The sequence below is a fragment of the Staurois parvus genome, unplaced genomic scaffold, assembly GCF_062004578.1.
Source record: "Staurois parvus isolate SC_StPar_1 unplaced genomic scaffold, SC_StPar_1.0 ptg000402l, whole genome shotgun sequence".
Taxonomy (NCBI): Eukaryota; Metazoa; Chordata; class Amphibia; order Anura; family Ranidae; genus Staurois; species Staurois parvus.
The window spans coordinates 2,634,767-2,660,013 of NW_028318198.1; the positions used below are offsets into that span (position 1 = coordinate 2,634,767).

The window sequence follows — 25,247 nt, forward strand, 5'->3', positions numbered from 1 at the left end:
TTAACCCCTTCCTGCCCAGTGCCAATAGTACAGTGTCAGTGCTTATTAGCACTGATCACTGAATTGACAGTTAGTCAGTTCCCCCCAGTGTCAGAATGGCCTCCGCAGTCCCGCTATAAGTCGCTGATCGACGCCATTACTAGCATAAAAAAACTCAGTATATATACCGCCACTTGTAAACGCTATAACTTTCAGGTAAACCAATTAATTTACACATATTGGGATTTTTTCAGCAAAGACATGTAGCAGAACACATTTTGGGCTAAATTTATGACGAAATTTGATATTTTTTATTTTTTTTACTGGACATGTTTAATAGCAAAAAGTCAAAAATATTGTGTTTTTCTCAAAATTGTCAATCTTTTTTTTTATAGCGCAAAAAATAAAAACACACATGCAATCAAATACCACCGAAAGAATGCTCTATTCGTGGGAAAAAAGGACGTAAATTTCATTTGGGTGCAGTGTTGTATGACCGTGCAATTGTCAGTTAAAATAACGCAGCACCGTAACGCAAAAAATGGCCTGGTCAGGAAGGGGTAAATCCTCTGGAGGGCAAGTGGTTAACATGGATGATAACGATACTAATTAACAAGTTGCTGTGGATGAATGTACTGTGCAGGAGGCAGTAGTGCTGTAGGGGTGGCAGGAAGAACCACAGCTCACTGTAGGGGACCAGGCATCCAACACTCCCAGTATGTTGGATGTGAAGGTTCTGCCAAATGTAGCTCTTAAACAGATACTCTGCAAAAAGTATTTATCAGGAGTCTTTATTAGCTTTTATTTTTCAAGCAATGGAGTCACTTTAATACCTATTGGTTACACCACTTATTCAGCTGCTTATCATTTGGAATCACTGTATATCTCCTGGTCACATGCATAACTCTAGGTGAAACGGTCGCATTTTCCTCAACTAATTCTATGTGCGAAACATCAACAAAATTTAGAATAGCGTTCAAAAAAGATCAGCTCTAATAAATGGTGAGATATGTGATACACATCACATTATTAGAGTCACAACCGCAACATTTCAGCAATGACAGAAATACCCGCACCTCAGAACCAACAAGTTTTATGGACATGGAATTCCTCCATGGTATCAAACATTTTTTTCAGTATTTCAAATGCACACCATGGATAACCTAATAGTTTGTGCAAGGCAGAAGGAAGATAATAAATATTAGTTACCAATTTGATATTAATTTTCTGCCTCAAGACATCACATTTTCCAGAAAGAGTAAAGTTTGTTTGTCATTTCAGTCCTGGAATGCAGATTTGTGTTTTCTATGTAACTTTTAAAGTGAAAAAATATTTTAAAGTAATAAATGGATTAAAAGTGGAATTAAACTCTCTCAATCAACATTAACTATTTGTAATCCTTATGCTTCTAGTCTTAGTAAATAGATAGAAAGGTACAGTAAATAATATTTATTTATTTTTTACATTTTCTTCAGTTGTTTCCTGGTTTCTGGCCTAGGCCAAAATAATGTCATACAACCAAGGAGTCTTTATGGGCATTTTTTCCTTTTATCTTGAAGAGGGTAGGAGGGGCTTTCTCAGCTAAGCGCACCCTCCTGCCTGCATGCCTGAACTAAGGGCAAAAAGAGTCCCAGAAGTTAATGCTACATGAATCATCTTCCTATACTCCAGATGGCCGAAGTTAGAAATGTTGGGGGGGGGGGGGGGTGACTTCTCAACAAACTAAAACATGGAGACATGGTTTGAAATGTGCGTTTGCTTTGAATATTTAAAATGAGTGAAAATGGTGTTTTCAGTTTATGGTGTTCGGATGCAGTTAAGTTCCACTTTAAAGGAGGTGTGCTGAGAAACGCATGGTCTGCCATTAGTTTCCTACATCTGAAAATGCTAGTTGCATGACTAGCATGTCATTCTTCTGATCCGACACTTTTAGTAGGCTGCAATTGCAGACCTCTACTTTTCAAAAATGCCAGTTACCTGGCTCTCATGCCGATTTAATGACTTATTCTTTTTGAGTCACTGGCCCACAAGTATACAACAAGTTAAGTCAGAGGGGGAAATGCTCTTGAGTAAGTATTGAGATCATTAGATCAACATGGCAGCCAAGCAACCACGATTTTTAGTAAGATCTGGCAGCACTTACAGCTTATCTATTTTTCTCAGCATAGGTCTCTTTTAAAAGAGAAGTGCTAGAAAAAAAAATAACAGCCATTCATACACATCTAGATAGCTGTAGCATCAACTGATGCTGCTTCTGTCTCTACACTGAGCAATGAAAGACCACTGATTGCTCAGTTCTCAGGTCTGCTTGGTGCTCTGTCCCTTCAGTGCTCACTGGAGTGCTGGGCTGTGGAGGAGGCAAGAGCTGCTGGTTCAGGTTCTGGGTGAGCCAGCTGCCAGCCAGGCATCTGGGCCGATCCTAGCATTATTGTTGGCATCCCTGCAGAGCCTGGGCTGGCTCTGTGATGTCAACCAACAGTGGACTTTAGCCCACTTCTGGCTGAATCTGGGCCACAACAGTGCAGCCATGTGATCCACAGGAGATATATGGCCAAAAAAGCTTTGGCTATACTTCTCCTTTAAAATAAAATGCAGCCAAATGGAATGGAATCCCTATTGTTTGGATTGAGCATAAAACAATCCATTTGGCTTGTAGGGCCAGTGTTATAAATACAATTCACAGAGTTTATTAACTGGCTACAAAAGTGTATCTAAAGTCAAACCTTTTTCTTTTTCCATTTGGTTAGAGTAGTAAAGGGTTAGCGACCCTGCCAGGTATTCACTGCTGTTTGTGTCCCCACTGGGTAGATTCACTTTCTCTACTTGTTCTGATGAACACTGTTACATGACTAAAAGTGAAGAAAAATACAGTATTTTGAGTTGTTACAAGAACAAAAGCAGAGAGTAAGTTTTCCAATGGGGACATTTGTTTCAATGACAATTGTTTAATGGAGGATTTCTTCTCACTTCTTGCTGTGTCAGCTCATTCAATCATCATTTTCTTTGTTCAACTAGTAAGTTGAACAAAAAAAAGAAAAAAAACCCCACCTGATTCTCTCATCCACACATTGGATGTGAATGGGGGAATCCCACTATTGTGTTCTGAAGACCGGAGAGGCTAGTTGTATAGAAGTTGCTTGGTAGATGCTGAACCGGCCAAATTTCAATCCATATATGACCGTCTAAAGAGGCAGCAAGTAAAGGGAAATATTCTACATGAAACTCAGACATGAAAAGAAAACTTTACAGGAATTTAAACCCTTCTCTACTCTATAAAAAAGTTTAAATATACTTTAAAGAGGAACTTAACCCCCCTTATTATTTTTTAAGCCCCCTTGCTTGTTATGTAGGCATATCCTCCATCCATATACTTGACCTTCCAAGTGGATCTATTGTTGTCTTGCTATGGTCCACTGCTCAGCTGTAACAGCACCACCGTCTCGGTCTTCCTCAATCATCATGAGCCAGCTGTCTCTTCCCACAATGACACATACTAGCTCTGCCCACATTCTGAAGCCTCCTGGAATAAGGGATATCTCAGGAGGCTGTGGGAGCTGATATGGGGCATTCTAGCTTACATGAAAAGAGAGGTGAATGGAGTAAAAAAAGAACAAAAAACCCAAACAAAAGAAAATAAAATCCAGAAAATATGCTGACAATGTTGAAGGGATCAGCCATTTTTATAGCAGCCTATAGCGTTGTTGACCTAGGGCCAGAAAGGATGTTATTACAGCAGGATCAGCAGGTAAGTTCTTTGAAATCCCTTGGGTTTGGTATATGATAAGCAAACTTGCATTAGGATTTAATTTCCTAGAAAGATGCTTAAAGTGGAACTCTAGGAAAAAAAAGTTTTTTTTTGCATAAAACACAAACCAAACAAGTTATTTCTACTGATGATTATCCTAGGTGTAGATCAACACTGCTTAGAGAAAAACTCAAGGTTTGTCTCATGCTAATGGCAGGTAGACCATGCATTTTAGAGTAAGGTCTCATTTTAAAGTATTGCTAAAATTAATAAAGAGTCACAGAAGAGCTGAAATAATTACCTTTTCTACAGAATATAGTGTACCAAGCTTCCACCTGCAAGTATTTAGTTACATGACCAGGGGCGGACTGACAACTCATGGGGCCCCTGGGCAATGGGGGATCATGGGGCCCCCTGTGTCCTTGCCCAACCTCAAAAAGGCCTATGAAAAAGGAACCAGGGGCATCTCATGGGGCCCCCTACTGACCCTGGGCCCTCGAGCACTGCCCGAGTTTCCAAATGATCAGTCCGCCCCTGTACATGACCCATGCTGAAGAGAAGGATCAGAATTCAGATTTGTAGATCCTCTTTTTTTTCAACAGAGAACACATGAGCAAAGGTTTTGATTTAACCAATGGTTGCTAGCAGAGGGACTCTGGAATAGCATTTGCTCCAGAAATTAAAATTGTTTCAGCCAATTTGCTACTCTTCTTCACCCCAGCAAGACTGCAAACTTAGGTTAAATTAACATGAGTTGACAGTGTATAGGTCTGCTTTAAGTACGGATGTTCACAACTGTCCTGATAAAAGCAGGCAAGACTTTGTATTTTGTGCATTGCCTGCAATAATCTCATTATTTCACATTTTCTCAAGAGAGATAACAAGCACCTTAAGCAGTCAGAGGTACTCATTGTCACAGGAAAATTTCCCAACATGGAAGAAAACCTTCCTATGAGCAGGTACCGATCCTTCTTTTATACAGATGAACGAGAGATCAGAAAAAGCATGTGTTCACCATTGTCACTGTCAGATCATGAGTGTGAGGGGTCCAGGTGGCACAAAGTGTCATTCAAGGTCAGGAAGGTATCTTCACAATGTGCTCAATAAGATATCTGTCAATCTATGAGTTTCCTAATTTGCGGTGGTAAAATAGATTAATAACATATAATAATGCACAAAATATTCCCTGTTGCAACTCACATTGTCCTAGAAATACTGTGACAGATGCAGCGCTGTAAGCCTAAATATGCCTTTTCAGGAAGGTTGGTGTTAACCACTTCAAGTCCGGACACTTTCACCCCTTTCCTGTCCAGGCCAATTTTCAGCTTTCAGTGCTATCACACTTTCAATGACAACTGTGCAGTCATGCAACACTATATCCTATATGATTTTTTTAGCATTTTTTTTAGACAGATAAAACTTTATTTTGGTGGTATTTATTCACCACTGGGATTTTTATTTGTTTTGCTATATAAATGAAAAAGTCCAAAATTTAAAAAAAAAAGTATTTTTCTTATACAATTTTGCAAATAAATAATCTTTCTTCTTAAATCTTGGCCAAAATGTATTCAGTTATCTTTTTAGTAAAAGACAAAAATAACCCAAATTAGTTTATAACCAAAAATGATAATTTTTCAAACATTTTTTACATTTTTATTTTATTTTTTTATATTATTATTTATTTATGTTTTTTTTTTTTTTTTAACATACTGTTACCCTAGCAAAGCAGTGTCACCATAATGACACTGTACTACTTGTGGGGGTGATGAAGATTTTATTTATTTATTTATTTTTTTACACTAATTGCTTTTACACCCATAAAGGCTGTAAAAGCAATCATTTCTCCTTCTCTCTGACTCCATTCTTGCAGCCATTGCGAAATACTGTGAGAGCTGTGATTGGTCACCAGAAATGACAGTATGTATCCTCCTGCGCTTAATGCGGAAGTCGCAAACCTAACTATAGCTGCTGCCACTTAACTTAAACCAATAAGTGATGATACAAAATAACTGTAAATAGTGAAGCGCTATAAATCAAATCCTATTAAATAAAGAAAAATATTATATATTACTAGCCATGCACACACATTAGTGCTCAGTGACAGATTATTGCAAACAAATAAATATCTCATTCCACAAGTATAAGTGAAACATGACCTTGAATAAGTGACAAAATACAGATAATTGTGAAGTGATTCTTTAAGAAGAAAAAATTCCTGTGCTATTTATCAATATCTCTAAAAACACACTGTGTATATACAAACATCAAACCAACCAAATTATATATGTGTCAAGTGAGTACATAAAGTCCATGTAAGTGAATCTGTGCTGATGTGATCTTTACTCCAGTGAAAAATGAACAGAAATCCTCAAATGGCAGGAATGCCTGCTCACCTCCACACATTGACCACACATTGACCATTTAAGGTACGTCATTTCCGGTACGTGGTGACGCACTTCCAGCAGCGACCATCTTGCTACACCCAGTATACCATGCAGTACACCCATAGTATGTGGTGAAAGGCAATTGTTACTGGGGACACATGTGAGTGCTTTACCAACTTTTATCTGCAATTTAAATAAAAAGATACTGCACCATGGAAGGTTTCTTGCTTTATACCCTATATATGTTACCTTGAGTGGAGGAGGAGTGAATAAGGTGCGCTGAGCAGAGGTCCTTTCCTATCACATGGTCCCTGTGATGAGCAGTGGAGTGGAGAGGATCTGTTACTGTTTATTATAGCCCTGTGGCCCTGTGCACGTCAATGTGTGGAGGTGAGCAGGCATTGCTGCCATTTGAGGATTTCTGTTCATTTTTCACTGGAGTGAAGATCACATCAGCACAGATTCACTTACATGGACTTTATGTACTCAATTAACACATATATAATTTGGTTATTTGGTTGGTTTGATGTTTGTATATACACAGTGTGTTTTTAGAGATATTGATAAATAGCACGGGAATTTTTTCTTCTTAAAGAATCACTTCACAATTATTTGTATTTTGTCACTTATTCAAGGTCATGTTTCACTTATACTTGTGGAATGAGATATTTATTTGTTTGCAATAATCTGTCACTGAGCACTAATGTGTGTGCATGGCTAGTAATATATAATATTTATCTTTATTTAATAGATAGGATTTGATTTATAGCACTTCACTATTTACAGTTATTTTGTGATTGGTCACCGCTTGTCACATGGTACAAGGATGTTGTGAATAACCTTGTACCATGTGACCTCTGTGATCATTCATAGATTTCACACGTAGTAAGCAATAATGTCAGGAAGTGACATCTTGCTTACTACTATTCATGTGATCACTGATTGGCCAATCAGTGATCACATGAATCTGGACCTCACGCAGTGGTCCCGTACAGAGATCACAGGGAGCGCGCACAGGCTGTGAATGCGGGCGGCGTTTATAAACGGCAAACCGCTCCTGCACTGCTCCCGTCTGGTCGTTTATGTATATGGGCTGGACGGGAAGTGGTTAAAGCAGAACTACACTGTATCTGAACACCACAATCCAAAAGCGCTATTTAATTCATTTTTAATTTTTAATTTACTTTTCATTCAAAGCAAACTCACCCACCCATTCATGTCTCCATGCTTCATTTTACTGTGAAATTACTTACAACCCCCACCCTGTCCCCCAGCATTTCTGGCTGTGGCTATCTTAAGTAAAGGCACATTATTCATGTAGCATTTACTTCCTGGAATCCATCTGCCCTTAGCTTAGGCATGCAGGTAGGAGAGTGTGCTTAGCTGAGAAACCCTCTCCTCCCTTCCTGAAGACTCCTTGGATATATGACATCATTTGCCTAGGCATAAAAACCAGGAAGTAACAAAAGAAATATAAAAAACTGTTTAAAACAAGTAAACATTATATACTTTTCTATCTATTTACTAATGCTAGCAGCATAAGGATTCAAAATAGTCAATGTTGATTGAGAGTCAAGTTCCATTTTATTGTTGCAAAAACTCACAAACAAGCAAATGCAGTACAAAGTGCCTCATACACAGTACAAACAATTTCCAGTAATAGGTACCTTCAGAGAACCTAAGACCAGACGCAGATAGACAGTTCCATTCACATCCAGAAAGAGATGTGAGAACTCACTTGCTACTAGCAAAATCCAAAGCATGAGGGGGCCCATTCACTGTTCATGTGTGTTTTTTGGTGGGGCCATACATTTTCTGTAAGTTCTCAATACACATCCACAGCCAAAAAACACACCTGACTTAAACTTTTAACAACACACCATGTCGCAATGCATATTCATTTACATCTATACTAGAAACATCAGCTCTCTTGAGTTTTTCTAGAGTCATCTGAATTTGCACCCCATGGCCTCAAATGCTGAATACTGTGTGCACTCTCCAATGTGATACCCTGAGTGAGTTGCAATGACCAGTCTTGGAACCCTAATTTGTTAATGTAACCTGAAGCCAATCAGGGATTCTTGATAGAAATGCATCAAAATGCATGTGCTAAAGCAGAGTTCCAGCCCCCACTCCCTCCTAAAAAAAAATAAAAGTCAGCAGCTACAATCCAGCACTGTCCTCACCTCGAGCCGATTCTTTGATCGGTAGTCTGATGCTGGCGTCGCCATCTTGACTAAGGGAAACCTACAGTGAAGCATTGTGGCTTCACATCCGGTTTCCTACTGCGCATGCATGAAGCATGCTGCACTTTGTCCTCTGAGATCTGCTGAGTTACGCAGAGTGCTGTGGGAAAGACAAACTTCCAGAACTACCCAGAAGGGCAGCAGGTACCTGTCAAAACTAGGTATCCGCTCCCCCCTCTTCCCCAAACGGTGCCAAATGTGGCATCATATGGAGAGAGGAGGCAGCTTCTACTTTTGGGTGGAACTCCGCTTTAAGATGCACATCAACATGTACTATGACTTACCTAAATGCATCATGATGTGTATTAATGCCCATCAACATTTAATAAAAAGTACACATTAGCATACAATTGACATGGGTTTTGATGCGTTACCATTGATTTCAATAGAAACCAAATCAGATGGCAAATTACATAGGCAAGATGCAGCCATGAAACATGAATTTTACTGTATGAAAATGCAATTTGAAAAGAAGTCTCACTCTTTACTATGTGGCTGGTTTGCATCTATGCTCTATAGTCATAAGGGCTTATTAACACCTATGTGCTTGCATTACTAAATGTGCTGCAAAATAAAGACAATGGATAGGCCTAAAAAAATCAATAACCCCCCCCTCCAAATGTTAATACAACACGTGTTACCAAATAGCATGAAAAAGGCATAACACTCACAGAACAATACAAATTAGCCCTTAAAAAGTGATCATGACACAGCTAGCAGCTGCTTCACACAATACCCAGGAGGTTTGCCTTTAAGCACTATAATGAATCGTTGCTCCATTGTATGCTATTGCAAGAAATCATAAATCAAAGCTAATGTGTAAAAACATCAGATGGAAGCTGGCATTTTATTACTTTTTGGGCCATATACTGCTTCCAGGAAACTATTGCCTTCATGGAGAGTTATATCCAGAGCTAGAGGTATACGAGTCCAACTACATTTAAATGTTTAAAGCAAGAACCATATCAACATACCGTACATTTTTAACTAGTGTATTTTTAGCAACAAATCAAAAACATTACATTACTAAAAAAAGAATTAAATTTAAAAAAAAAAAGCTTGTTAAAAACTAATGTCCATACTATACGGGAGTTTTGTAGTAGCTTGTACCAGCTGATTCACAACAAACTCCATTTAAAGTCTTACTCAAACTCCTTCCCCATATCAGTTAGTTTTCTATTGCAAGGCAGCATGCTAATAAAGTCTGTACATTACACACACTTTCAGCTTTTATTCCTTACATGCAGCGGAAGTAACTATTGAACCCTTTGTAAAATGTTCAGTTCTTTACTGGTACCAGCCGTCCATGTTACGCTTAAAGCAAACTTTTTGTTTCTTCAACTCTTCAACTTCCAGCTTTAGATCAAAGCTTTCCATAGTTCAAACCACTGAGATTAATAGATGAAAAAACAATGACTGATTAAAATGGAGAGATGCTGTAATGGCACAGTTACCCATTATTGGAATTCCCGTACTTTTACAAGTCATCGGAAGGGTTACTTTCTCTAAAGAGTATAATCATTTCTGTTAGCGGACCAGATTGTATGGAATAAAAATATACTGTAGATTCCTCTGCCTATCCTAGAGAGATTTGAAAATATTCTTACTGCACTCCCAACAGCTGAAACATATCCGCAGCTGAAACATCCATCGTTAAATACTTAATGAAGCTACTTTAAAATCTCACATTGAGAAATCGGAGCCGCTGTTCCATCCTTAATTTGGCAATCATATACGTAAATTAACCCTTTCTACACTTATCAGCACCAAATATGTGGAAAGAACTCATAATCTGCACCTTTTAACAGCTAAACAAATATACAAGATATCAGAAAAAGGTTAATCCGAATAAGCTGTATCAAAGAAAACCATCCAAGATCAAGATTGCCTTTTTAGAGTGGTAGCCAATCTGGGCATTACTGCTCCCTCTGGACGTTAGCTGATGTTAAAAAGTTATCCCTAGAGAACACTGTTTACCACTTTAATTAAATGCGGTGTAACTTAGTGCTGAACATATATTTTTCTAGTGTCTTTACATTTAAACCAGTAGATGAAAAGCAAAACATCTCTGCTTAATGCTACTAAATGGTGCTATTTTGTTTCACCTGCTGAATCGCTGTGGAGCAATGAAAGAGTTAATGATGATTAAACCAAGGATGTTGCAGCAGCAAAGGATTTCAGGTATGGGATGGTGAGCATGCACTTACCAGGGAGTTGCTGGTGGGAATATGCGTTGTATTTAGCCCAGCCAGGGAGGGGAGGGTCTGGGACATCCAGTTAGAGATCATTGCCATAGTGCTGAGAAGAGCACCCAGTGTGAGGAGCGGAGAGCCCATCCTGGGGAAGCTAATGAGTTTTCATAGTGACTGATCAGCACCAGAGATGGAAAGAAGAGGGAGGAGTAACTGCGGAGAGCCACAAACAGCATCCAACAGGAGACTCTTCTATAGATTCTGCCCTCAGCTTGAATGCTCAGCTTATTGCCAGAATCTAGAATACTTCCTAATATAACCCCACTGTGCACTATTTCTTTCTTCTACAAAGCCATAAACTTAGTCACACATAAAAGATGAAAACATGCTTTACTGAAAGATTTCTTTTGTTGGATGAGCAGCATGTTTCTGGATCCAAATTATTCTGTTAGTTTTCCTTTACCTCCATGTGATGGCACAGGCAGACACAAGGTACGTATTGCTACGAGTTTTAGTCATACTCAGTTTCATCTGCTATAACTGGCAAATATTCCTGATATTTAGCAGTTTTTTTAATGAATGCTTTTCTTTTTTTGGCAGCGGCTGAAAGTAATTGAATGACTAGATTTCACATGCTTAAAGTGCAACTACACCAAAAAAGTGAAATACTGCTCAGTCTCTCCCTCCCCTCCAGCCTCTATGGTTTAGCTTTTTTCTTCGGCAGGCAGCGAGTACTTTTCTTTTTTTGTTGGTACCCGCTCCCACTTTCTCAATCCTCACCTAAGCGAGGATGACATTGCTTTGTACCACGAACCCCCACTCACCCATAGCCTCCTGGGATGACTTCACATATTCCAAAAGTTGCAGGACTAGTCTACCTGGGGAGCCAGTTGTGAGATATCAGGGAGTCACAGCTGGCTACCAAATCAAAGAAGGTGGTGCTAGGGGTCTGCAGCATTGAGAAGAATCAGCTGTGGTCTTCATGGACTGGTAGGTACCTGTTTTCTATAAGTCAACAGCTACAAAATTTGAAGCTGCTGGCCTTTAATTTTTTTTACAAAGCTGGATGCAATTCTTCTTTAAATCTGAACTTCACCCAAAAGGGTAAGTTCTGCTTTCTCCCCTCTCCTCTTCAATTTTCAGATACTTTTTTTTGGGGGGGGGGGAGTACCTGGTTTGACAGGTACTCCCTCCAAGTTCCACTTAGACTGCCTAGGTGGTCAGGGCAGAAATTCACCCCCCCCGCCTACAGAATCTTGGGACATGTCACAGATCCAAGCAGGCTGTGGGACCATTCTGAAAGCGCAGCACGACTTGTGCATGCAAAGTGGGAAGCAGGTTATCAAGCTGTCACAGCCAGCTTCCCACAGTTGGCATGGACCTTTAGACCAGCGAAGAACCGGTCTGAGTGAGGACAGCACTGGATCCCTAGACAGGTAAGTATCCTTTTTCAGCAGACACAGTGAATTCTGTGTTTGTGTGGTGGGGTGTGGGGACTGAAGAACTGCTTTAAAGTGATTGTAACTGTTTTACTGCACTTACAACAACACAGTTGAGAATTGTCTATGATATGATTTTTTATTTGCACTAAGAGTTACATTTTTAGGACAAGCTTTTTGGACCTGAGCAGAAGGGGGTTCACCCCAAAAACTAGTTCTGAAAGTTTAAAGTGATTGTAAAGCTGATTATTTTAAAATAACAAATATGTCATACTTGCCTGCTCTGTGTAATGGTTTGCACAGAGTAGCCCTGATTCACCTGAATCACCCCCTGCCGAGCTCCCATAGACACACAGAGCATGGTTCAGCCCTGCCCCCGTCTCTCCTCTCTGGCTGTTCTATTGGTTCCTTTTGCCTTAATGCATATAATGCATTAAGGTAAACACCTTCTAGCTTTACAAACACTTTAACTGTTAGTGTAATTACAAAAAGTATCATGGACAGTACCCAACTGTGCTGCTAGATTTCCCATACGTTGTAATCTGATTGTTTCATTTTCCACTCAGTACATGAGAATATTTTTTTTAATCAAAAAGACGGCCATATTATTAATTAATTAATTCATTCATTTATTCAGAGATCCAAAATTAAAATATAATTTGCCAAGTACTGTTAGTGAGTTTGTGACATTGCAGGAAATGACTCAATTCTGCTGGTAACTTGCTAAAATGGGCCTTTCCCCTCCGAACTTATACATCAATAATACATATTATTTTTTCTCACTTTTCACACTCCCCAGTTTTCAGGGGCACTAGTGATGTAATTAGAGTCTCTTAGCTTGTAGGCAGGTTGCCTACAGTAGTAAGCTAGTATGTCTGCCCTAGCAGGATAGAAGGGGTTCATTCTTTTTGCCACAGCTCTAGGGATTTCTTGGTAGGCTTTTTTTTGGGTCCAACCCACTGATCCTGTGGCATTATGAAAGGGACAGGGATCCAGATCCTGGGAGTCGCCGTATGCTCAGGACATGTCTGTTGTCTGCCTTGACTAAGCCAGCTGCTGAAGACAACAGCATCTGGATTCCACCACCATGGACTCTGCCATGTATGGACTCTCACCTGTGCAGGTACGCTGGGCAGCCACAGATAGGAGTGGTAGTTTGGGGAACTGGCTTGTGACTGTTCATCCTGTTCTCTTGAAGAATTTTATAGTAAAGAATTTGAAATGTTATTCCTGCCTGATGTGAAGTTATTGAAAGTGTGTGAAAGTTACCGACACTCTACACATAGTCTTGCAGCTTGGGTAAGTAATGCACATTGGGGTAGAAGACAGTTCTGAAAGAGTTAACATGGTGCAGAGTAAAGCCAAGTAGTTGCCAAGGGTAATGGAAGTCTAGTAATCAGTACAAGCAGCCTGTCATGAAACTGTACTGGTAAAAGGATGGGTGTCCTCTAGATGGAAGGGGGTTGCTTCTGGGGCTCCCTCCCTGAGCCCTCCATCTCCTATAGCAATGGAAGCAGATCAGCGCTGCAGAGGTTCTTGGCCTGGCTGTTAGGTACAGAAGAGGAAGAGGTAACTAAGTGCATGCATGTGGTTTTCACTAGGTGCACGGTTGGACCCTATTCTGTCCCTGGAATTGAGGTGACAGGGGTACGCTGGATGAACATGGCCATTAGGTATGGAAGAGGAAGAGTTAATTAAGTGCACGCATAAGGTCTTCACTAGGTGCACGACATGACCCCATTCTGTTGCTGGGAGTGAGGTGACAGAGGTACGCTGGATGGATGGAGTGGGCATAGGCTCAGTGTGTCCTCAGTGTGTCCCTCTTAAATGCAGAAGTTACAGTCAAGGTGTGCATTGGCATGGGACCATAGAGTTACCAGGAGTCCAGTTTATTTGCTCAATGTACATGATGTAAGGCCATTTCTAAGTTTCTCCCTGAAAGCGGTCTCCGCCTTGCCAATTGATAAGCACTACACAGCAAATGGTACCCTATGTGCAGGGTGAGTGACCCCATCCGCGGTTCCTAATGTAGCCCACCAGAACCCACCCCCAAAGGTAGATCTCTCAGTGTCATCCTACATTTTGGCATCCAACAGAGGCATGCCAAGAGGCCCTCTACCCCTGCTCACAAGGCAATATTCCTCCCACTGACACCAATAATGGTGCACTATTCCTCCCACTGTCACTTATGATGGGGCACTATTCCTCCCACTGACACCAATGATGGGACATTATTTCTCCCAATGACACCAACAATGGGACACTATTTCTCCCCTAATACCAAAGATGCATTGTTTACTCCCAATGACACCAGGACAATTTCTACCCTCAATAGTTCCAGTCCGACCCTCCTAAAGTTTGAAGGCCAAAAAACTGGCCCTTTGTTTCGAAAGTGTGGAGACGCCAGGTTTATACGTTTCCACAACTCATACACGTGCAAAATGTTTCTCATCACTTTCTATGAACAAAACAGGAAGTAAGAGGAAATCTCTCAAAAATTAGGGAAATCTCTTACCACTGGAGCAGCTGACTCCTTTGGAAAATTTCCCTTGATCCCTGTTTGATGGCATGTTGGATTTCTCATTATAATGACAATAGTCACCTGTACACATAGAGAGGGTGAATCTTTCTAGTTCTAAACTTTCTTTACTGTATCCAAAACTACATACACTTGTATTACTCCACTGGAACTTTTTAGGCAACAAACTTTAATGCCTTTTTTATACATCATACGATAATATAAAACCATAGTGGTGGAAAAACTGCATAACATCCTCATGGTACAACAATACATTGATGCCAACCCAAATTGTTTATAACTCGGACAAGACTGTGTTTGTGAACAATATATCAGTTCTCTACTTGTATCCCTGAAGCTGGGTTGACCCAACACGTTTCCACAATTTTATTATCTCCCTCAGGGGTAAGGGTCTGCAAGTCTAGACTTCAATGAAAGACACTTTGTCAGATAATCATATATATATCTTGTGAGTAATCAAGGAATAATATTGAACACTTACATATCAGCTGTATATTTATTTATTTATTATTTATTTATTACTACAGGTACTAATATAGCGCTGCCAATTTACACAGTGCTTTACAGATATTGTACATATACAATTGTATTCTAGACTGACAGCCCTTACCCCTGAAAAAGACAGTAAAAAATGGAACCACATTGGTTTAACCCAGCTGCGGGGATACAACTGAGAAACTGATAGATTATCCACAAACAGTCCTGGGTTATAAACAATTTCGGTTTCCATTAATGTATTGTTGTACAGTGTATTGTATTTTGAAGAATGCATGGAATGAGATTTTGCAGAAAAATTGTTCTTTTGTTAGATTTATGATTTTACATTTTTTCACAGAAATAAAAAACAGTAACAGTAAAAAGATCAAAGTAGCTCAAAGTAGTTATCAAATAAAAAAAACCCCACAAAGAACACAAAAGCTAGGTTCACATCTATGCTGATTGTGTTTGATGCATTTTTCTAGTGCACTTTACATTTTTTTTTTCAGAATCGTTTTTGATGCCAGAATCGTTTTTGCATTTTTTATGCTTTTTGAGTTTTGTGCTTTGTATGACTTTAGCTGGTTGTTAAGGAGCGGGCAGCCACCGGAGTCCATAACAATCAGTACACAACATGGTTGTTAAGGAGCTGGTGGCTGCTGAGTCCTTAACACCCAATCAGTCATCAGCCGTCAGCGAGGTTCTCTGCTGACAGCTGAATATAAAGAAACCTAGAAACCATACCAGGCGCTTGGAGTCTAGTACTGGTTTTAGAGGAAACTCATGCCAAAATTTAAAAAAAAATGGCGTGGGGTCCCCCCCAAAATCCATACCAGATCCTTATCTGAACATGCAGCCCACAGGTCAGGAAAGGGGGTGAGGGGAGAGACAAGCGAGTGCCCTGCCCCCTCGTGAAGTCATTGACCCAGATTTCCCCCCTGTTGAGGGAATTATGTGGCCTGGTATGGATTGGAGGGGATTCCGCATAGTTTTTTCTGATTTTTTTACTTTTTAACTGTCAGTAATTGGTTTCTTTATATTCAGCTGTCAGCTGGATTACCTGACTCATCGGTTGTTAAGGATGCAGAGGCTGCCAGCTCCTTAACAACCAGCTTACTGTCACACAAAACACAATGCACAAAGGCATTTAAAAAAAGCACCAAAAACACAATACTTGCTTTTTTGTAAGTTCCAGTGAGGTCTATTACACTTAAAACGCAATCTGCTGAAGGAAATGTGAACAAGATTAATAGGAAATCATGTTAAATGAACTGTAGTGCACTTCTGCAAAATGGAAAACACACTGAAATCCACATAAGTGTAAACCTAGGGTAAGGACATATTTAAAAAGCAGTAATCATGACAATACCCAAGCATACACTGCAGGTAAATAAATCAATGCAATTTAAAACACTTGCTCCAGGAAGATACACCTGCAATAAATATTGGTGAATGTCACATTCACTAGTTTTTAAATTTACTCCTAAATAAAATAAAATAAGCTACCCCTCTAAATAAAGGAAAACAAAGTAAATTTGTTTAAAGCAAATTATGCATAAGTAGCTCAATTAGATAATTTACATTGATGACTAAATCTGTTGTGCAAAAATCACTCCACTCTTCCCTAATTAACAGGTTATTTCAACTTCGTTTATTAATTGTATTGTGTGAAGCTTTGCATTAGCATCTCAATATGGTTGCAAGGGTAAACTTCTCTTATAAGACCTTGAAAAATCACCTGATTTGTCCATGTGTATGCAAGGGTCCACAGACCTTTTCTATAATACCATATCTTCATGCGCTTGATCAGCAAGTAGCCAGCAAATTCACATGAACTATGTGAATGGATAATCATACCAAACCAGATATAGCCAGCGCCAAGGGCAGACTGACCATTTGCAAACTTGGGCACTGCCCGAAGGCCCGGGGTCAGTAGGGGCCCCATGAGAAGCCCCTGGTACCTTTTTCATAGGCTTTTTTGAGTTTGGGTAAGGACACAGGGGCCCCATTATCCTCTATTGCCCAGGGGCCCCATGAGTTTTCAGACCGCCCCTGGCCAGCGCCACAAGAACCTTTATCATGTGTGACTGATGTTCCCCAAATACCACAGAATGTGTTTTACAATAATATCAGAAATCAGTCAGTGGTGTTTAAAGTGAAACTTTACCCATAACAATTTGATAAAGCAAGGAACATACATTCCACATTAATTATTATACCAAAATTAGTGTGTGCTGTAAATTGCCTCCAGTATTGTCCCTGTGTCTTCTTGCTGGAGGCTGCAATTTTGTTGAAGCCCAGAACCCCTGAGCAGCAGTAAATCTTTAGCAATCTGAACGCGATTGCTCTTTAGAAAGTGCTGCATGTGTGAACAAGCCCTTATTGGATTTGTTTTTGCCTCAAAGACCGTGAAGACTGTGTTCAATCATTTTCACATGATTTGAATGATTATATAGATGCATCACATTTGGCCACAAGCTCAGTTTCTGTTGGCGGGCTTGGTGCTCTTTACAGGCAAATGCCACAAGGGTTACATAGTGCTGTGGTACTCCTCAGCACAGTGCCACCGCTCCTCTCAGCATCAGTCATCCATTGCCAAAGCTCTGCAGTATCCAAAGGCATAGTGACACTGTAATCCACAGTGTTAGACACTCAGCATTACAACATTTTACAACAGTTGAGGTGCAAAGGCACCTGCACTGATTGCGGCTCATAAATTTCTGCCATCTACTCCGCTATCATTATACTGCCTCATCTTGCTACAGTCCCAGAGCTTGATCTCTGCCATTACTGCCACAGAACTTCTTTCGACTTTTTTCGACTTTATCACATGGACACAATTAGCACATACCTTTACCCTCAGTCACTTAGCTTTCATACACAGACTACAGGTATATTTTTAAACTGCTTTAGTTAAAAAAATTCATTGCCACCTTATTTCTGCAAGCAGAACTAACTGAACCATCATCTCCCACACTTCAGGTTTTTAAAGGGCCCCAACTATTGCCAGCAGAAGATTCAGCCTCTTATACCAATTGACTCTTCAGTATATATATATATATATATATATATATATATATATATATATATACACACACGCCTGTTCAGCGCTGAGCGAACTATTGGCGCTTTATAAATACTGTATAATAATAATAATAATATATATATATATATATACATACAATATATTGCCAAAAATATTGGGACAAACCTCCAAATCATTGGATTCAGGTGTTCCAATAACTTCCATGGCCACAGGAGTATAAAATCTAGGCATGCAGACTACTTCTACAAATATTTGTGAAAGAATGGGTCACTCTCAGGAGCTCAGTGAATTCAAGCGTGGTACCATGATAGGTTGCCACCTGTGCAATAAGTCCATACATGAAATTTCCTTGCTACTAAATACTCCACAGTCAACTGTTAGTGATATTATAACAAAGTGAAAGCAACTGGGAAAAACAGCAACTCAGCACACCATCACTGGACTCTAGGGCAGTGGAGACGTGTTCTCTGGAGTGACAAATCACGCTTGGTGGTTGTCAGGAGAACGGTACTTGCCTGACTGCATTGTGCCAAGTGCAAAGTTTGGTGGAGGGGGGATTATGGTGTGGGGTTGTTTTTCAGGGGTTGGGCTTGGCCCCTTAGTTCCAGTGAAGGGAACTCTTAAGGCATCAGCATACCAAGACATTTTGAATAATTTCATTTTCCCAACTTTGAGGGAACGGTTTGGGGATGGTCCTTCCTTTTCCAACATGATGCTCACCAGTGCACAAATCCAGGTCCATAAAGACATGAATGAGAGAGTTTGGGGTGGAAGAACTTGACTGGCCTGCACATAGTCCTAACCTCAACGCGATAGAACACCATTGGGATGAATTAGAGTGGAGGCTGCATGCAAGACCTTCTCGTCTGACATCATTGCCTGACCTTTCAAATGCGCTTCTGGAAGAATGGTCAAACATTCCTATAGACACACTTCTACACCTTGTGGACAGCCTTCCCAGAAGAGTTGAAGCTGTTATAGCTGCAAAGGGTGGGCCAACTCAATATTGAACCCTATGGACTAAGACTGGGATGCCATTAAAGTTCATGTACTTGTAAAGGCAGGCATCCCAATACTTTTAGCAACATAGTGTATATACATACAGTCATGGCCGAAATTGTTGGCACCCTTGATATTTTTCCTGAAAATCAAGTATTTCACACAAAAAAGGTATTGCATTAACACATGTTTTGCTATACACATGTTTATTCCCTTTGTATGTATTGGAACAAATATAAAACAGAGGCAGAAAAGCAAATATGACATAATGTCACACAAAACCCCAAAAATGGGCTGGACAAAAGTATTGGCACCCTTAACTTAATATTTGGTTGCACACCCTTTGGAAAACATAACTGAAATCAGTCGCTTCCTATAACCATCAATAAGCTTCTGACACCTCTCACCCGGAATTTTGGACCACTCTTCCTTTGCAAACAGCTCCAGGTCTCTCTTATTGGAAGGACACCTTTTCCCAACAGCAATTTTAAGATCTCTCCACAGGTGTTCAATGGGATTTAGATCTGGGCTCATTGCTGGCCACTTCAGAACTCTCCAGCGCTTCTTTGCCATCCATTTCTGAGTGCTTTTTGACGTATGTTTGGGGTCATTGTCCTGCTGGAAGACCCAGGATCTTGGACGCAAACCCAGCTTTCTGACACTGGGCCCTACAGTGCGACCCAAAATCCTTTGGTAATCCTCAGATTTCATGATGCCTTGCACACAGTCAAGGCACCCAGTGCCAGAGGCAGCAAAACAACCCCAAAACATCATTGAACCTCCACCATATTTTACCGTAGGTACTGTGTTTTGTTCTTTGTAGGCCTCATTCCGTTTTCGGTAAACAGTAGAATGATGTGCTTTACCGAAAAGCTCTATCTTGGTCTCATCTGTCCACAAGACGTTTTCCCAGAAGGCTTTTGGCTTACTCAAGTACATTTTGGCAAACTGTAGTCTTGCTTTTTTATGTCTCTGTGTCAGCAGTGGGGTCCTCCTGGGTCTCCTGCCATAGCGTTTCATTTCATTTAAATGTCGACGGATAGTTCGCGCTGACACTGATGCTCCCTGAGCCTGCAGGACAGCTTGAATGTCTTTGGAACATGTTTGGGGCTGCTTATCCACCATCCGGACTATTCTGCGTTGCAATCTTTCATCAATTTTCCTCATCCGTCCACGACCAGGGAGATTAGCTACAGTGCCATGGGTTGCAAACTTCTTGATAATGTTGCGCACTGTGGACAAAGGCAAATCTAGTTCTCTGGAGATGGACTTGTAACCTTGAGATTGTTGATATTTTGCCACAATTTTGGTTCTCAGGTCCTCAGACAGTTCTCGTCTCCTCTTTCTGTTGTCCATGCTTAGTGTGGCACAGACAGACACACAATGCAAAGGTTAAGTGAACGTCTCTCCTTTTTATCTGCTTTCAGGTGTGATTTCTATATTGCCCACACCTGTTACTTGCCCCAGGTGAGTTTACAGGAGCATCACATGCTTGTAACATTCTTATTTATCCGCAGTTGTGAAAGGGTGCCAATACTTTTGTCCAGCCCATTTTTGGAGGTTTGTGTGACATTATGTCGAATTTGCTTTCTTTCCTCCCTTTTTTTGTTTTGTCCCAATACACACAAAGGGAATAAACATGTGTATAGCAAAACATGTGTTAATGCAATACGTTTCGTGAGAAATACATGATTTCCTGGAGAAATATCAAGGGTGCCAACAATTTCGGCCATGACTGTATTTATATATATATCTCAATATCAACCTAGCTTTCAGCATCACAGGTGTTGCCCTTATCTGTCCATATAGGATCACTACTCTTACCTTGTTCCTTTGTCCTACCACATTGTGTACAGTCTGGGCTTGGCAATTCAAAGCAATGTCACTGTGGCTGTGTGGGGCTTGAACTCCTGTACCACAGGTCCCCCGTTTTGCACAAACCATGCTGATCTTCTCAAAACGTTTTTCACTATCCTTGCCTAAGACTATGCTACTGTGTACTGCTGTTTATTAACTGTTCCTACTGTCAATCTAATCTGTGAGAAACATTCAATACAATACCATTGGTTGACTTTCACCTCATTTGCACTGTGTAGCACTGTGGTGAGGTTGCTGAATGTCGCATTAAAAACTCATGACTGAACCTGGGGAGTCAGAAGGTATCGAGGTATTTGCAAAGTCAGGGCAGTTCTAGAGGACAAGCTTCACCCAGAGGCCCTTACAGGGGTAGCGCTACATGTATAATTTTTTAGGGGTTTCATATAACATTATTGTACATTCTGCTAACCTGTTGAATATGTTGAACTGTACTGAATGGAAACATGTAGAGTCATATAATTCCAGTCCAATCCAATCCAATCCATTCATAATTGTTGAATGGTTAATAAGATCTAAACAGAGTTTAATGTGCTAGGTGTGGTTTTTCTCTAATGGTTCCAGTACGCATAAAGATCTAATTGGCCGATAAATAGCTGATCTCCACAGCTTAATCAAATTGGCTAAAAATCCATTATGCTAAATGCTGTGACTAAATGTACTCGATTAATTATTCTGCAATTTTACTGTAATTCTGTTGATTAGGCATTGAAGTTAACAGAGTGAATCTCCCCACCGGGGACACAAACAGCCATAAAAGCCCATCAGGTGTTCTAATCCTTTCCCACTCTTATCTAAAAGTAGAAAAAAGTTTTGCCTTTAGATATACTTCATTATGGGCTTAACATTGCATTGTTTAAATATATACACTCGCTGGTCACTTTATTTGGTACACCTGTTCAATTGCTTTGTAACACAAAATGCTAATCAGTCAATTACATGGCAGCACCTCAATGCATTTAGGCATCTAGATGTGGTGAAGATGACTTGCTGAAGTTCAAACTGAGCATCAGAATGGGGAATAAAGGGAATTTAAGTGACTTTGAATGCGGCATTGTTGTTGGTGCGAGATGGGCTAGTCTGAGTATTTCAAAACTGCTGATCTACTGGGATTTTCACACACAACCATCTGAGAATGGTCCGAAACATAGAAAATATCCAATGAGCGGCAGTTGTGTGGACGAAAATGCTTTGTTAATGTTTGAAGTCAGAGGAGAATGGATAGACTGGTTCGAGATGATAGAGAGGCAACTGTAACTCCACTAACCACTCGGTACAACCATGGTATGATTAATACTATCTCTGAACCCACAACAAATTGAACCTTGAAGCAGATGGGCTACAGCAGCAGAAGACCACATCGGGTGCAACTCCTGTCAGCTAAGAACAGGAAAATGAAACTACATTCACACAGGATCACCAAAATTGGACAATAGAAGATTACAAAAACGTTGCCTTGTCTGATGAGTCTCGATTTTAGCTGCGACATTCACACGGTAGGGTCAGAATTTGGCATAAAAACATGGAAGCATGGATCCATCCTACCTTGTATCAATGGTTCAATTTGGTGGTGGTGGTGGTGGTGTAATGGTGAAGGGATATTTTCTTGGCACACGCTGTGCACCTTAGTACCAACTGAGCATCATTTAAACACAATGGACTACCTGAGTATTGTTGCTGACCATGTCCATCCCTGTATGACTACAGTGTACCCATCTTCTGATGGCTACTTCCAGCAGGATAATGCACCATGTCACAAAGCTCAAATCATCTCAAACTGGTTTCTTGAACATGACAATGAGTTTACTGTACTCCAATGGCCTCACAGTCACCACATCTCAATCCAATAAAGCACCTTTGAGATGTGGTGGAATATGAGATTCGCATCATGGATGTGCAGCCAACAAATCTGCAGCAACTGTATGATGCTATCCATGTCAATATGGACCAAAATCTCTGAAGAATGTTTCCAACACCTTGTTGAACCTATGCCATGAAATATTAAGGCAGTTCTGAAAGCAAAAGTCCAAAAAATACCATAATTAAGGCATTTTTGATGGTACGAGTCTTAAAAATACCATAATAATAACATACTACAGTACAGCCGTCATTATCCATACAAAATGAGCAGCCAGTGTTCAGTCTGCTCACTCTGGCAGGTCCTGTTTTAGTTTAAAAGGCCCCAGCTACAGTGGAGAGTACAAGTGCTCATTTAGTTCCACTGCTGGAAACCCATCAAGCTAAAAGAGAAGCTAACAGCTTCTACAGCTGAAACATTTAGAGCAGTATGCGCCCAGGGCAGGGGCGGACTGACCATTTGGAAACTCGGGCACTGCCCCAGGGCCCGGGGTCAGTAGGGGGCCCCATGAGATGCCCTTGGTACCTTTTTCATAGGCTTTTTTGAGTTTGGGCAAGGACACAGGGGCCCCATGATCCCCTATTGCCCAGGGGTCCCATGAGCTGTCAGTCCGCCCCTGGCCCAGGGATGAGTGTTGTCTGCCCACAACTAAATGCCAGAGCTTCATGCACCAGGGCTAAACACCCAGTGTGCATGGGACCTAAATGTCTTTTTGTCTCTGAAGGCTGTCACTTATCCTGATCCTGACACTCATTGGGACTGTATAACTCAGTGCAAAATTTTGAAGTCAGCCAAAAAAATGTCAAAAACCTTCAGCCTGTGTGGGTGTGTATGTACAAGGGAGACATGCCTACCAATCTCCCTACATGCCAAGGCAGGTGGAGATCAACAGATGTTGCCCAGAAGTGATGCAGGTGGACAGTGGTGAAGGGCATTACAAACCCAGATATTTTTTGAATGGCAGCCATTTATTAATTTTACCCTGTTTGTCGTGAACAGTTGAACAATCCAGACTTTGGATTTTAAAGATTTTTCTATTTGGCGCTCATTTTGACCTATTACAATTGGATGCATTAATTGGCAGAGCCTTGGGCATCACTGTGCTAAAACTTCATGGTCACTGAACTTATAGATCCAGGGAATGCAGCCACCATATGGATTATTGACATGGCATACTGCAAGCAGTTTTACTCTACTATAACCTAAACGGAAGCAACAATAAAAAGGTTAATGAAATCTGCAGAAAATTGAAAACACTGAAAACAACCCTTGAAATTACATGACATGTTAAAGTTATATCAGACTTGAGTGATTGAGTTTACATCTGCTTTAAATCTTCCCCAACCTAAGAAGCCTTCAATAAAGTTGACTAAAATTCAATGGACCACGTTTTGCAATGTTTATTATGCTTGGGATATTCATTAAAGCTGATTACCTGCAGATTCACCTCCCTAATTATGTGGGTGGTTTTTGGACCTAAAACAGAACTCTAAGGAAAAAAACATAATCTTATAGAGGAACTTCAGTCTTTTTACAAAAAAAAAAAATTTAGCAGCTTCAAATACTGCTGAAGTTTCTGGCTTGTAAAAATAAGGTGCTTACTAGTGTCTGGGGTCCAGCGCGGTTTTCCTGTCTTCTTACTTTGTTTGATATGGGAGCCAACTGTAACTCTCTGAGGGATGAAGCCGGTTCCCCACTGTACATGCATGAGAACCGGCAGTGCTGGTTTCAGTTTGTTGTCCCAGGAGGCTGTGGGGGGGGGGGGGGGATTCGAGCAGGGGCATACCTAAATGCATGTCTTTCTCACTTAGACATGAATTGAGGAAATTAGAGTAACTATTATAAAAAGTACCCACTCCCTGTAAAAAAAAGTCACAATGTTAGGGATAGGGATGGGGGTGGGGAGTTAAATAAGTGTCACTTTCACTTTTGAGTCAAAGTCCTATTTAAGGTCCTATGTATATGTCCTTACCCTTATGCAAGCATCCTCCATGAGTATAGTGCCAAAACAAACAGTGCTTAATAGATTCTTCACAGTCCTTTTAAAAGTTCATATATTAAAGCAAACTTCCATATATGAGTTACAATAATCTCCTTATGATCTCACCAGAAATTTAAATAAAGTCTTTCAAATAAATACACGTCTCTCCTCTTGTTTGCCAACATCCCATCTGCTTTGTATCTTCTCACACTATGTAAAAAGAAACCCCATAAATTGCATATAGTGTAGTATGTCCCATACGTGTAACAATTGGCACTTTTTATCACTTTTAATGTGAGCACAATAATTTACTATATTATATGGTTTATATATCTTCACCATGTGAAAAATCTTGTCCTCCAACTTACTCAATATCTACCCTTACCGTCAATAAGAGGAATTTTTGCTTTAATACAGTATATATTAATGATTTGAGATTCTTCATAAGATCACATCCTCATTCAGTGAAATCTCTCAAAAAGAAAAC

The 25,247-nt window shown here is 40.3% G+C and overlaps 1 protein-coding gene across 2 annotated transcripts in view; it reads right to left on the reverse strand.

The window, feature by feature from the left end:
* Nucleotides 1–25,247, reverse strand: part of OLFM3 (olfactomedin 3) — a 340,444-nt gene that overhangs the window by 127,651 nt on the left and 187,546 nt on the right. The window contains exon 1 of one of the 2 annotated variants that reach the window (XM_089686596.1): nucleotides 10,562–10,690. The exons of the other annotated variant lie outside the window; for it this stretch is intronic. Within the exon in view, the coding sequence (XP_089542722.1) occupies nucleotides 10,562–10,690 (129 nt within the window). Of the gene's footprint in view, nucleotides 1–10,561; nucleotides 10,691–25,247 lie in introns of those variants that run through there. 2 annotated transcript variants of the gene reach the window in all.